This window comes from Schistocerca gregaria, chromosome 5 (assembly GCF_023897955.1).
Source record: "Schistocerca gregaria isolate iqSchGreg1 chromosome 5, iqSchGreg1.2, whole genome shotgun sequence".
Taxonomy (NCBI): domain Eukaryota; kingdom Metazoa; phylum Arthropoda; class Insecta; order Orthoptera; family Acrididae; genus Schistocerca; species Schistocerca gregaria.
This window is the reverse complement of record NC_064924.1, coordinates 479,180,143-479,194,777: the sequence shown is the minus strand read 5'-3', so window position 1 is coordinate 479,194,777 and position 14,635 is coordinate 479,180,143. Positions and strand designations below refer to the sequence as shown.

General features: G+C 40.6%; 1 protein-coding gene across 3 annotated transcripts in view; it reads left to right on the top strand.

Moving 5' to 3' along the window:
• Positions 1–14,635, top strand: part of LOC126272279 (uncharacterized) — a 424,623-nt gene that overhangs the window by 393,628 nt on the left and 16,360 nt on the right. For all 3 annotated transcript variants that reach the window (XM_049975032.1, XM_049975031.1, XM_049975033.1), the window contains one exon: positions 6,681–6,779. In XM_049975032.1, the coding sequence (XP_049830989.1) occupies positions 6,681–6,779 (99 nt within the window). The remainder of the gene's footprint in view (positions 1–6,680; positions 6,780–14,635) is intronic.

Here is a 14,635-nt window from a genome sequence, read left to right as displayed (position 1 = left end):
ACATTGTAAGCCTATATATATTACTGTTACATCACCTTCTATGAATCCCCATATAAATGTAAACTGTCCACTATGTGTATTTAGCTTTAAGTCAATTTTTTGTGCCGCCATCTATGTAAGCTTATGCGTACATAGTTGCATGTTCCATTTCCTTGTAACGATTTCACATAAAATTCACATGTGCATTTGGACAGACAATGTTATTGTTGTGGTCTTCAGTCCAAAGACTGGTTTGATAAAGCTCTCTATGCTACTCTGTCCTGTGCAAGACTCTTCATCCCCAAGAAACTTCTGAACCTGCTTACTGTATTTATCTCTTGGCATCCCTGTATGATCCCCCCCCCCCCCCCCCAACCCCCCTCTTACCCCTCTCCCCCTCCCCAACACTTCACTCCAGTACGAAATTGGTAATTCCTTGTGTCCTACCAACCAGTCCCTTCTTGTCAGGTTGTACTCAAATTTCTCTTCTCCCCAATTCTGTTCAGTACTTCCTCATTAGTTGCATGATCTACCCATCTAATTTTCAGCATTCTTCTGTAGCATCACATTTCAAATGCTTCTATTCTCTTTTTGTCTAAACTGTTTATCGTCCAAAGATTTTCTTGCCTTTACCAGTCTGCATTTTATATCTTCTCTACTTCGATCATCATCAGTTATTTTGCTTGCCAAATAGAAAAACTCATCTACTACTTTATGTGTTTCATTTCTTAATCTAATTCCCTAAGCATCATAAACTACACTTCGTGATCCTCTTTTTGCTTTCGTTAGTGTTCATCTTGTCTCCTCCTTTCAAGATGCTGTCAATTCCACTCTACTGCTCTCCCACATCCTCTGGTGTGTCTGACAGAATTACAATGTCATCAGCAAACCTCAAAGTTTTTGTTTCTTCTCCCTGGACTTTAATTCCTACTCCAAATTTTTCTTTTGTTTCTTTTTCTGTTTGTTCAGTATAGAGATGAATAACATTGGGGATAGGCTACAACCCTATCCCATTCCCTTCTCAACCACTGCTTCCCTTTTGTGTCCCTCGATTCTTATAACTGCCGTCTGGTTTCTGTACAAATTGTAAATAGCTTTTCACTCCCTGTATTTTACTCCTGCAACCTTTAGAATTTGAAAAAGTGTTTTTCAGTCAACATTGTCAAAAGCTTCCTCTAAGTCTACAAATGCTATAAACGTAGGTTTGCCTTTCCTTAATCTGTCTTCTGTGGGAATTCATTGGGCCAGTATTGCATCACGTGTTGCTGCATTTCTCTGAAATCCAAACTGATCTTCCCCGAGTCGGCTTCTACCAGTTTTCTGTTCTTCTGTAAAGGAACAATGTTAGTATTTTGTAGCCGTGATTTATTAAACTGATAGATCAGTAATTTACACATCTGTCAGCACCTGCTTTCTTTGGAATTGGAATTACTATGTTTTTGAAGTCTGCAGGTACTTCATGTGTTTCCTACATCCTTCTTACCAGGTGGAAGAGTTTTGTCATGGCTGGCTCCCCCAAGGCTATCAGTAGCTCTAACAGAATTTTGTCTATTCCTGGGGCCTTGTTTTGACTTAAGTGTTTCAATGCTTTGCCAAATGCTTCATGAGTGTTATATGTCCCTTGTCATCTTCATCTATGTCCTCTTCCATTTCCATAATATTAACCTTGTATAGACACTCTATATACTCCTGCCACCTTTCTGCTTTCCCTTCTTTGCTTAGGACTGGTTTTCCATCTGAGCTCTTGATATTCATATAAGTTGTTCTCTTTTCTCCAAAGGTCGTTTTAATTTTCCTGTAAGCAGGATCTATCTTTTCCCTAGTGATATATGCTTCTACATCCTTAAAATTTGTCTTCTAGTTATTCCTGCTTAGCAGTTATGCACCTCCTGTCAATTTCATTATTGAGACATTTTTATTCCCTTTTGCTCACTTCATTTATTGCATTTTTATATTTTCTCCATTCATCAGTTAAATTCAGTATCTCTTGTGATACCCAAGAATTTCTACTAGCACTCATCTCTTTACCTGCTTGATCCCATGCTGCCTTTATTATTTCGTCTCTCAAAGCTATCCATTCTTCCTTTACTGTATTCCTTTTCTCTGTTCTTGTCAGTTGTTCTGTAATGCTCCCTCTGAAACTCACCATAACCTCTGGTACTTTCAGCTTATCCAAGTCCCATCTCTGTAAATTTCTGCTTTTCTGTAGATTCTTCAGTTTTAATCTGCAGTTCATAACCAATAAATTGTGGTCAGAGTCTACATCTGCCCATGGAAATATCTTAGAGTTTTCAGGACCAAGTTTTAAATTGTGTCTTGCCACAATATAATCAATCTGAAACCTTACAGTGCCTTTACATCTCTTCCATGTAAACAACCTTCTTTTATGCTTCTTAAACCAAGTATTAGCTATGATTAAATTATGCTCTGTGTAAAATTCACCCCGCAGCTTCCTGTTCCATTCCTTCCTTCCAGTCCATATTCACTTACTACTTTTCCTTCTCTTCCTTTTCCTACTATCAAATTCCAGCCCACCATGACCATTAAATTTTTGTCTCCCTTAACTATTTGAATAATTTATTTCATCTCATCAAACATTTCCTCTACCTCCCCCTCATCTGCGGAGCTAGTTGGCATATAAACATGTACTACTGTGGTGGGTGAGGGCTTCATGTCAATCCTGACTACAATAATGTGTTCACTATGCTGTTCATGGTAGCTTATCTGCATTTCTATTTTTTGATTCATTATCAAACCCACTCATGCATTACCCCTCCTTGATTTTGCATTTATAATTCTGTTTTCATCTGACCAGAAACCCTGTTTCTCCTGCCACCGAACTTCACTAATTCCCATTATATCTAGCTTGAACCTATCCATTTCCCTTTTTAAATTTTCTAACCTACCTGCCTGCTTCAGGGATCTGACATTCCATGCTCTGATCCATATAATGCCTTGAGTAGTCCCCACCCAGAGATACAAATGGGGAATTATTTTACCTTCAGAGTATTTTACCCAAGAGGATGTCGTCATCATCATTTAACCATACAGTAGAGCTGCATGCCCTTGGGAAAAATTATGGCTGTAGTTTCAACCTTGTTTTCAGCCGTTCACAGTACCAACATAGCTGAGGCCATTTTGGTTCATGTTACAAGGCCAGATCAGTCAGTCATCCAGACTGCAACTGCAGCTACTGAAAGAGCTGCTGCCCCTCTTCAGAAGCGATACATTTGTCTGGCTTCTCAACAGATACCCCACTATTGTGGTTGCACATATGGTACAGATATCGGTATCACTGAGGCATGCAAGCTTCCCCCCCCCCCCCACCTCCCCCCCCCCCACCTCCCCCCCCCCCACCTCCCCCAACAGCAGGGTCCATGGTTCACGGTCTGGGGGGTGAGGAGCAGACAATATCCATACAATATTTATTATCTATGGATGGATAAATAAATAACTAAAAATAAGTTTTAGAAGCATCAGGTTACCTTCCATCCAGAAGACTGTTGCACTCAGAGACTGTTATATTGACTTGTAAATTATAGATTGCAGCCATCAGTCATACTTTTTAAATTTTTTTATTGTGCAGATCTAGATTTCAGCTTGAAGCTGGCCATTCTCAATGCAGTATTATTTTCACTCAATGCATGTAATTCCCTGTTAGTTGGGCTTCATCCACAGTTCATTGAATACTCCATGTATTAAGTAATATTCAATGAACTGTGGATGAAGCCCGACCAACAGGGAATTACATGCATTGAGCGAAAATAATAGTCCATGAATGGCTAACTTCTAGCTGAAATCTAGATCTGCATAATAAAAAAATTTAAAAAGGACCACTGATCACTGCAATCTATAATTTACATATTTTATAAGCAACAGTGTTGCTTCTGTGGATGAGAATTTTTTACCTCACTCTGTTAACATTTTGTGCCCTTTTACTAAAAGTTATGATCGGCTTCGCACTTCTAGAAGACACATCCTAAAGTGATAAAGATTTTTTTTTTAACAAGCCATCACCAAGAGGTAACTTCCTTAGAGCTATTCTTCATCATTTATGTCAAGTTGTAAACAAATAGTGCACTAGAAGCAGTAGTCATTTAAAGTGAAGGGGTAGCAGAACTGTGCAAGATGCAGGAAGGTGGTTGAGTGGCAGCAGACAAGTCTTAACTTGTTAAAAATAATATTTGTCACCTGAGGATGCGTCTTAAAGTGGCATAAAACTGGTGATGACTTTCAGTAGAAAGTATTTCACAGCCAATGTGGGCTATTTCTATCAAAATGTGGAACTTTGACTGTGGTTGCCCGCAGTTTAAAATAACATTCCATGTTTATGTCCCCATTTACTCTTTTCTCTTTGAATCCTACAGATTTTATTTCCCTGAAGAATTTTATGCCATTGGCTATGGACCCAAGTGGAGTGGACATTAGTTATGGCCAACTTTTAATTAAGCAGTTGCTTGGAATTAATCCTGTTGACAAACTTGTTAGTAAAAATTATAGTTGATCATCTCGTTAAAAGTACATCAATTTTATAATGAAAATTATTCCTTATACATGACACGAATGGCACCTGAACATGTTTGTTTTGTCATTTACATTCAGTGTAGAGCAGGTAACTTTGTCTTTTATATCACTAATTTCAACAAAATTTTCATTCAGTTGATTAACATCTGAAGTGACTCCAGTAGTTCTTGTTCCAGCTTCATCCTGTCGGATAATCATTTGAATCAGTATTTGTGAGAAGATGTCATTATTAATTACACTGGAACTTGCGTTCAGAGCAAAAAGTTGAATCCAGTTATGTGGGAGAGGAACAAACATTAGAGTAAGATTCAGAACTTCATTATTACAATCATCTGGAGTCTGTTTCCCCAAATTAACCAAGTATTACTTAATTACACTCCTTGTTGAAACTTAAGTTCATAAAGAAATCTGCAGGCCTAAGCATTTTTTTTTTTTCATCAGCTTGTTGCCAAAATAGTTTTCAGGTGCTTCCACAGAATGTATTTTAATTCCAATCAGCCACTTAGACACTTCACTAAACTCTAGGGTTCCGTATTTGAAGGAAGTTGCAAGCACATGCTATCCACAAAAAAAATTTCAATTTTCATTTTTTAACAGTGTGCTAATTATGACTTTCTGTTTCTTACTGAGTTTATGATAATCTAGGAGATTTGGCAGAGGCATCTTCCACTTTTTCTGCACGTTGCTTTCACAGTAAATTTCAGTTTAGGATTTTCTCTGTTTGTTTCATAATCGCCCAAGTTTTAGTTTCTTATAATTTAGTTTTTAAATGAAACTATTGTTTAGTGTCATAGTGATTCATTCTGTACAATTTGTTGCACAGAATTAGACATTACAACTTCTGGTTTTTTTTGTCTTCTCTGCGACAGCTTTTCTTATGTGGTTGTCTTACTTATGATTTTCTCCAGAATGATGTTTTTGGATAGGTATTTTGGTAAACTGGGAAATAAATTACGAACAGCTCCTTCCTTCAGAGACAATCTTCCCCTTCAGATTTCAATGTGTTTACCACCAATGACAAACAAATTTACTTTTTAAGTTTCTCTTTAACATATGAATCATAGACAAAACAATTGTGAGCGAAATCTCAGTTCTTTTCATGGCATTGCTCTTACCCGTGTTAAAAATTTCTTTTTTTGGAGGTCTAAGGAAATGTTTACTTTTACTTTCTCTGAAGCCAAATCAGCATGCTGGAATGAAATGTGGGCATTATTTCTTTTTCTTCTTTCCCTCCTCCTCCTCCTCGCTCTCCTCCTCTTCCTCTTGTACATATAAGTAACCAGAAGACCTAGCATTACTTTCTCACTGTAGTTTTCACACACACAGGCTTCATACATAATAATATAAGTAAAACCACAAAAGAAGGAAGGCAGTTTCAGTGGTCACCATCCATGGAATCAGAATACAATGCTGTTAGTAGTTTAATGATACACTGCTACTCACCATACAGAGGAGAGACTGAGCCGCAGATACCCACACCAAAATACTATTAACTGTGTGAGTTTTATGCCAAAAGGAAAATTCTGTCTCATGCTCTAGAGTATATATTTTTCTGAATTTGTTTTTATTCAGTCAGCCTTTAGCTTTTCATATCTTAAAATGCAAGTTTGCCAGGAAATCTTACCCGTATCTTTCAGATTATGGTCTATAATGAGTTAGTCATATCTTTTTCCTCATGATTAGGACTTCAACTGCCGAATACCAGATACTCGATGAGTGGAAGTGTGAAAATTACAAGACAAAATACACAAGTCGTATTTATCATAAGAAAGTAAGCAGCACAGTCTCTTGCATCAGTTTTTACATAAAAAAACCTAAAAAACTAAAAACCACTTTTGAATGCTTTGAAGGTAACTGTTTGTCTTCCTTACCTTCGTTTCTGGATGGATTGTATGAAATGTTAACTCTATAAAACAATATATTTACTTTATTGATGAGACACAAAGACAAAGTTGTTTATGCATGTTATGAATAAAAATGACACCATTAGGCTGTTGTGAGGCAGTCCTATCTTTAATAGTTATTTTTTCATTCTCAGTATGATTTGTGGCATACCTTCTCAACCTAAAAATTGAGGATTCAATACATTTTTTAATAAGCAAGATAATTTGTAATCTGTTGATGGGCAATTAAAAATGCCTACTATAATAATAGTGCTTTTCTCTAAAAATTTCCAGGCAATTCATGATGGAATTAACTGTCGACAATATCAAGAGCAAGTGAAACAGCAGTCAGAGACCAATGCTGAAGCTCGAAGAACCAGAGAGATGCTTGAGGTATATTTCTTAGAATAAGATCAAGTAATAACTTGTCTTGATTTTGTGGAAGTAAATAAATAAAGTTGGAAATAGTTACAAGTTTCTAGATTAAAAATAAATGAAATGGAAGAAGAAGTTTTAAAAATTATAATGGGATAATCTTCATCTTCTCTCTCTCTCTCTCTCTCTCTCTCTCTCTCTCTCTCTCTCTCTCTCTCTCTCTCTCTCTCTCTCTTTCCCCCTCCCCCCCCCCCCCAAACAAAATATTTTGCTATACTTCACAACACATAATTGCTTGTTTACTAATTGTTGAACCTCAATAGCAACACACACACAGTGAGAAAAAAGTTGAGAAGGAGAGTTATTGACAAATTTGGAGAATATTTGATTGAAGATGATTGTTGTAGCAAAATTATTTTGCATTCCTACGTGGAAGGTGGAAAAACGAGTGGTCATACTGTGCAAATCGAACCAGTTGAACTACAAGAATGTAGTTGTGTCTCACAAATCTCTGCCACAATAAAAAAGTTTTAGGTTCTTTATTTATTAGGAATTTAATCACACCATTAAAAACTATTGTATAATTGGGCTTTACTGGTGGGAATAAAGCTGTTGATACTGTAGTGCCATCACTGCTTTTTACACGGCTGAGTAAAATAATGCCACTGCTGCAGCTATGAGACTATGGAATTGGGTCAGACTAGAGATGGTAAGAGGCAGTTATATCAGCAGCTACCTGCTGATAGGGCAAGTACTGGTTCCGAAGCCTCGAGGCAGTAACCAAGCAGAAGCATCACAGGCATAATAGCACTGATGCAGCAGAATGGCAGATCCACTGTGGTATGGGTGACCTGGTTGCTTCACATTTGATTCACAGTTTTGCTGCGACTTACATGATAGAAACCAGTGCTGCAGTGAAACAAGGATGGACCAAGTCCGTATAAATAATTGTCATTTTTTAGCCAAAACTGTTTTAGTCAAAAATGGTTTGCAGCTTCCAGTCTCAAAGGAAGAGGGGGGGGGGGGCGGGGGGGGGGGGGGGGGGGGGGGGAAGGGTTGTGAAAAGGTGCAAGGATCTAAATGGTCAACAACTCTATGTGGGTTAGCAAGTTACCACCCCTCAGCCCTGCTGCTGCTAGCTGCACCCCTGCTATTTGGATTGAGACAAGTGCTACAGACTTAGAGACTTGCATCTGGCAGATAGCTGTCACTGGCCTCCTGCCCTGCGAGTTTGCAGTTCGAGCATGGGACTGTACAGCTATTCAGCCACTGTCACTTGTGCAGGAAAACTCACTGTTGCCTGCCTTTGTTCTTGTGGGAAACACTGATGCTGCTGTGAGCCATCTCATCCTTGCTGGGTCCACCACATGACTTGCTGTGCCTCAGCACGGATTGTCTGATGCAGCCTGCTGCCTTTAGTCTACATTGCGGACAAACTCCTTGCCGCTCGCTGTTGTTATCAGCATCCTTGCCAGTTTGTTGCCATCATCAGTCTACCAGCTGCATGATGCTACCAATGGTCGCAGCTCTTCCCAGGCTGCCTATAGCTTACATGTTAGTGACACTGGCTTCTCTGAGCATCATGATGATTACTGTAGTTTATTGAGTAACACGTGAATTTTCTAACAATGATGTTTTCATGTTGATGCATCAGCACCCATTGCTCCACTGCTACCTCACACAGGGAGGTGGACTACCAGCTTCTTGACACTAAAAGCTCAGTACCACAGTCTACTGTAGAGGTCAACCACTCTCAACCATTACAAGTGGTATCAGAAGTGGGATTAATGACTGTAGCTGGATCCAGGACAATCCACAGTGTGCAGCATCTAAATGCACTGGGGTGAGTGAACTGACTCTTCCCCCTCCCCAGAGTATCGTGTTGAGTCAGGGCATCTTCTGTCAGATTTTTAATTCTATTGTGATTTGTGAAAGAAGACAACTAAACTCAGACGGTGTACTCAGGATATATAGATATGAATGTTAGTTTTCACCTGGGTATTATGGACAATATGTCTTATCATGAGCAAGTGGTGTGGCTCATTGTGTATAAGTGAATATGGTGTTGGCAATGTGTAGTGCTTCCGGGGGCGGGGGGGGGCGGGGGGGGGGGGGGTTGTTTGGGGAAGGAGACCAGACAGCGAGGTCATTGGTCTCATACGATTAGGGACAGGGAAGGAAGCCGGCCGTGCCCTTTGAAAGGAACCATCCTGGCATTTGCCTGGAGCGATTTAGGAAAATCATGGAAAACCTAAATCCAGGTGGCGGGATTGAACCGTTGTCTTCTCAAATGCGAGTCCAGTGTCTAACCACTGCGCCACCTCGCTTGGTAGTGCTTCAGGAGGTGAAGCTAAGTTTTGATGAGAAGTATTATGAGCTAAGTGCCCAGTATGCAGCATTTCACCCGGCTGAGAGCTGTGCCAAAAACACACTGCACCAGCGGCACCCGAAGACAGTCAGAATTTTTGCAATGGTAGCCAGCTCCATGGCAAATGGCTGTGTCCCAGCAAATGAGTGCATAAGACACAGTGGCATCTAACTGGGGATGGTGGAAGGGGGCTGCCATGTCTAGGACTTGGCCCTCTGCTTCACTGGGTAGTAGTCTCACTCATTGATGGGGCGGGCCCAGGATGACTCTACCACACCACGGCAACAAGTCCACATGGTGGACTGTGAATGGATCTGCTATCAAAATGATAGCTATTAATACAGGATAGCAGTGCACCTGTTATGTCAGTGCTCTGCTTCTATTCAGATTCTTGACAGCATCACTGATGCTTGTCTGAGAGAAATCCTTTTGCCTGTGCTGCAAGAATAGTGTTTGACTGCTGCACTGGCAGGTTTTTCGTAGCAGAGTCTGGACAATCCTTGCTGTGAATGGCAACACCTCTCACTTGCCAGCTGCTACTGTGATGCTTTACCACTATACTCCCACAGATCTGCCCACAAAATAGCAGTGCTACACTGATCCATTCTACAGGATGACTCAGCCTCCCGAGATCCCACTTAAGACCAATCTATAACATAGATTCCTAAGTCCTGTGAACATCATATAACTGTTACAGAGCAAGTTTCCACTACAAGAGAGTCAGAAAGGCTCATTCACAAGCATCAGAGACTACACTTAAAGTACAAATCTTGCGCAGTAGACTTCCTCTTACACTACTGGGTTACATATTACTATTCTATTTAATAGCTATTAGTTCACTTTGAACACACATCACATCATGCCTTTACTTTTTTACTTCCTGCTAGTCATTTGCTATTGATAATTTTCCCTATATACTTACAACGTCTTCTGTGGTGTCATATTGTCCTAAGTTCTAGGGAATACATTCCTCACCAACATTCACTTTACAGTATCTCACATACACCCACAGCTATACACTACAGCTATCATCACTTTGGAATCTCTCCTCGTGAAGCTTTATTTCACAACATCCCTCAAGGACCCGAAGCCCTGCTCATTATCCTAAACATAATTCACTACTATGCATATAGCCATGTTCTTACACACACACACACACACACACACTTACAAACCAAAAATGTCCAATAAGGAATTCTTTCACCCTTAATAAATTATCCTTAACATACCACCTTTAAAGATACATGAAAGATGGACTGACTCCATTAAACTCCTAAGCTTAGCATCGTGCTTGTCTATGCATTGGTTTTTTAACCTCAAATATTGTGACATCTTTCAGAACTTTCCCCCTGTCATAACAGTTCATCTTTTCCTTTTCTAGAAAGTATATTTCCGGACCTTTTCTCACACATGAGCCACGTATGGTAATACCACACACAGTAGTTCAAAACATTGTTCCACTTATCACTCTCATTGTAGTGCCCATCACAGATTGAATTTCTCCAGGAATACTCGATTTTCTGGTACTCCTTGCCCACCCAAAGTAACTTCCTGGTGCTTAGTGGCACCATATCATATGAATTAAACTTTAGCATACTTGCAAGCACTTTAACTTATTTGTCCCATATGACAGATGTATCTCATGACATCTATAAATTGGTAACAGTTTCCTATTGCTGAAGATTTACTCTCTGGTTTGCCTTGTACTCTTCACCAACTTTACACTCATCATGCATATCAGACTGTGGTGACATTGTAAACAGCTTGCAATTCACATCAGCAGTTTGCTCTACAAGGCTGTGATCTAGTCCTTGCATTAATGCAACACCGCAAACCCCAGGCCCACTCTCCTCAACAGATTCAGCCCTATTGCCTCTATCTTCAACTGCACGGACACATCTCCTCTTCCTTACGGTGTGTTCACCCTGCTTCTGGGGAAATATATGTATGTGTCTGTATCATTTTGACCACAACATCTGCTACACAACTTTCAAAAGCTTCTTTGCATTTCTCATAGCATCTAAAATAACAACATCAGCAGCAGTTCCACTCTGCATGTTGTGAAGATCATCAGCACATGCTTCCCTGTCCATCTGGGTCAGGCACCTTGGTTTCTAAACAACACTCATTATACCCCAGTGGGATAGACACTAATGCACTTGCATCACCCACATTGATATCCACACATTTATTCACTTTGGTACAAACCACACTCTTTCTACCCCAGAATCCACAGTTCCACATGATATCAGAGCTGCTATTTCTATTTTATTTTCCTTGACTTTAACAATATTGTGTAAACTCTAAGGAATTTGCAAAATGTCACTACTCTGACTAACTGCTTCATCTTCCCATTTAACAACTTGTCCCACTAGTCATCAAATTCTGTCTTACCCCTTACCAGGGTGACAGTTTCAACTATATTAACAGTTGTTGGATGTATTGCATGAAGAGGCAAACTATCCCCAGACCTGTCCAGCTCCCTTCCAGTTTTCTCCTTCTCCCTCCTCTCTGCTTCCTCTCCCTCCATTCTTTCCATCATCTCTAAAATCATCCTATTCCTCATGTTCTGATGTCAATTTTCAATCCAAGAATCATTGAATCTTCTCTGCACCTCCTCTGCCAACTCCAAAGTTTTGCATTAAGCCATTTCCTTTTGCCTTTACTGAAGTGCTTCCAGTCTCTCAGACAGCTTTGCATTATCCACTTGTAACTTATCCACGTTGGCTTTTCAATTTTTAATGCTTTACAATTTTTAATGCCTACCTTTTATAAACTACACACACAAAAATGCTAAGAATGCTTAAATGTACTATTGTTGCAAATTTATCATTATTTTATGTGCTTACCTACAGGCCATATTCCTTGCTCTACACCTTTGAGCTTTCCAAACAGTGCAAACTACAATCCTCCTACTCTGGTTCCCTGAGAATTCCATTCAATAAATGCAGCAAAACAAATTAAAATTACGAGATCATGTAACTGTAACACAATTGTATTACTTCTCAGAACTTTACCTGAGTGGCTACTCATTAGTTTCACCTTGTGATTCATTACTTGTGGTTAACAGCTTGTATACTACTAGTGAGTGAGCTACACCTCTTGCTCGTGATAACACGCCTTGCAAAAATGAATATTCTTATTTCACATCAACATAAATACTGAGCCCATAAATATAATTACATATCTGATGAAAGACTCCCCTGGCCTGCCATGATACTCACAGTCAAATAAAAATACTGCACTCTCTTCACCACATGTTGATGACACTGTAACGCTACGCAAGTTGAGTCGTCTTCTTCATCCACAGATGGCAGTTGTATGTGTTTTTGCTCCTTCTGCTGTCAACAAATGATGTGGTGATGGAGTAAAAGGTCCCACTGATGATGTCCAATGAAGCCAACCCCAGGACTTGGGGGGGGGGGGGGGGGGCTTCAATGCAGGATGGCTGGCAGCCGGGAGCTCAGGCAAGGTTGTGTTCTGGTGGTGCCCTGGAGGAAGAAAGCTATCAAAATAAACACTTAATTTCACTCAGGCATTTGTCCTCTGCCTATGTAAAGTGGTGACCATGCCCCTCTCATTACTTGGCAATGTCCAAATGGCTGATGTGATAATCAGCATCCATCCAGCTAGCTGTGAACTATGTCCCCACGATTACTGATGCCAGTGCCCTATATATGGCACGTGACGTGCTCATGTGACTAACACCACAAGCACATTGCATCAGAATGCTCGAAGGTGGTTAGAATTCTTTCAGCAGTAGCCAGCTCCTCAGGAAATGGCTGAGTTGAGTAAGAGCATGAGGTTGGGCGCTGCCTACACGGATAATGCTAGAAGGTACTTCTGTGTCTGGGACTTGCCTCACTGCTCCCCTGAGCAGGAGTCCAGCTCACTGATGGAGTGGTCTGAGTTATCTCTGCTCCGCGGTGGTATCAAGTCTGGCTGGTGAAATTAGCTTATGAGGCAGATACCACGACAGAGATCCAAACTTGTGGCTGCTGGTGGTGGCTCCATGTCATCTCCTCATCAGGCAGACCAGGCTGCGAATGAATCTGCTACCAAAATGACTGCTAATTATACAGTATTGTAGTCACCTGTTATGTCAGCATGCCACTTCTAGTCTCATTCTTGACAAAATCACTGAAGCCTGTTGCTGGAGACATCTTCTTGCATTTACTGCAAGAATAGTGTCTTACTGCTGTGCTGGCAGGTTTTGCAGAGCTGAGCCTGTTGTCTCATAATGAATCAACAATACTCTTACTGCAATTGAAATGCCAATACCTTGCGCTTGCCAGCTACCAGTGGCTGCTGTATATAGTTTGGGGGTGTGGCGGTCTTCGATTCTCTTCAAGTCAACACAGGTGAGCAAGTCACAACCTCTGGACTCTATTGCTGCTAACTGTGTCCCTGGTCCCTGCTGTTTGCGTTGAAGCCAGTGCTGCAGACTTAGTGCCCTCCAGGCAACAGGCCACCTAGGGTCCTACTTCAACTGCTGCCAGCCCTGTACTCTGTGGGTCTACAGTTCAAACCCAGGGCCATGCAGCCACTCAGTCATGACTGCTTGTGTAGGCAGACTCCTTGCTACCTGCCTTGCTCATGTGGCAGACATTGATGCTTCTATGAGCCATTTCTTCCATACAGCATTCATGGTGTCATTTGGTGCACCTCAGCAGTCTTTAGTCTGCAGTGCAAAAAAAAATTCTTGACAGCCAGTGCTGTCATCATTGCGGTGCAAGTTCACTAGTATCATCACACTACTGGCCATGTGACAATTGCAATAGTTGCACCTCTTCACAGGCCACCTGCAGTTTACAACCTGGGGATGTTGACTTATCTGAGCATAACTGCAACTGCTTTAGTTTATTGAGTATTAAATGAATATTCTAACAATGATGTTTTTATGTTGATACGTCAGATGACTACCAGGCAACCATTCACTGCTCTACTGCTACCCAAGTGATATGTTATTTTATATCACATGGGGATGATGTGAGGGATTTTAGTAATACATCACATATGGAAGGGTCTAAGGGATGTGGACATGGATGTAGGGTCACATAGCACTTCACGTTGAAATTGCACATGCATGCATGCGTGCGTGTGTTATAGTTGGGGTGTATTTTTCTTGTTGTGTAGGATTTTGCAGCTAGGCTGGAAAACCTGTCATAACTTTCATTTGGGATTTAGGGAGGTGGGATAGGTTATAGTGAGTGGCAGGGGGTGGGAGGGAGAGGAGGGGAATTTGACTGGCAATTTTATGGCATGGAACAAAGAGGAAACTAAAAATATGTTTGGGGTGGAAGTAAGGTATGAGAATATGCAAGACAGGAGGATGTTTTGCAAGGCAGGTGGGATGTGTTAATATTTTAACTGCAGGTCAGAGGTGTAGAGATTGAACTTTAGAGCATCTGTAGTGTAGACAAAGCTCTTCTGGCTATTTGAGGATGTGTGGGAAATTTATGAATTGGTACAGGATATGGTCAGGAGAAGTTAGCCAAATACAGAA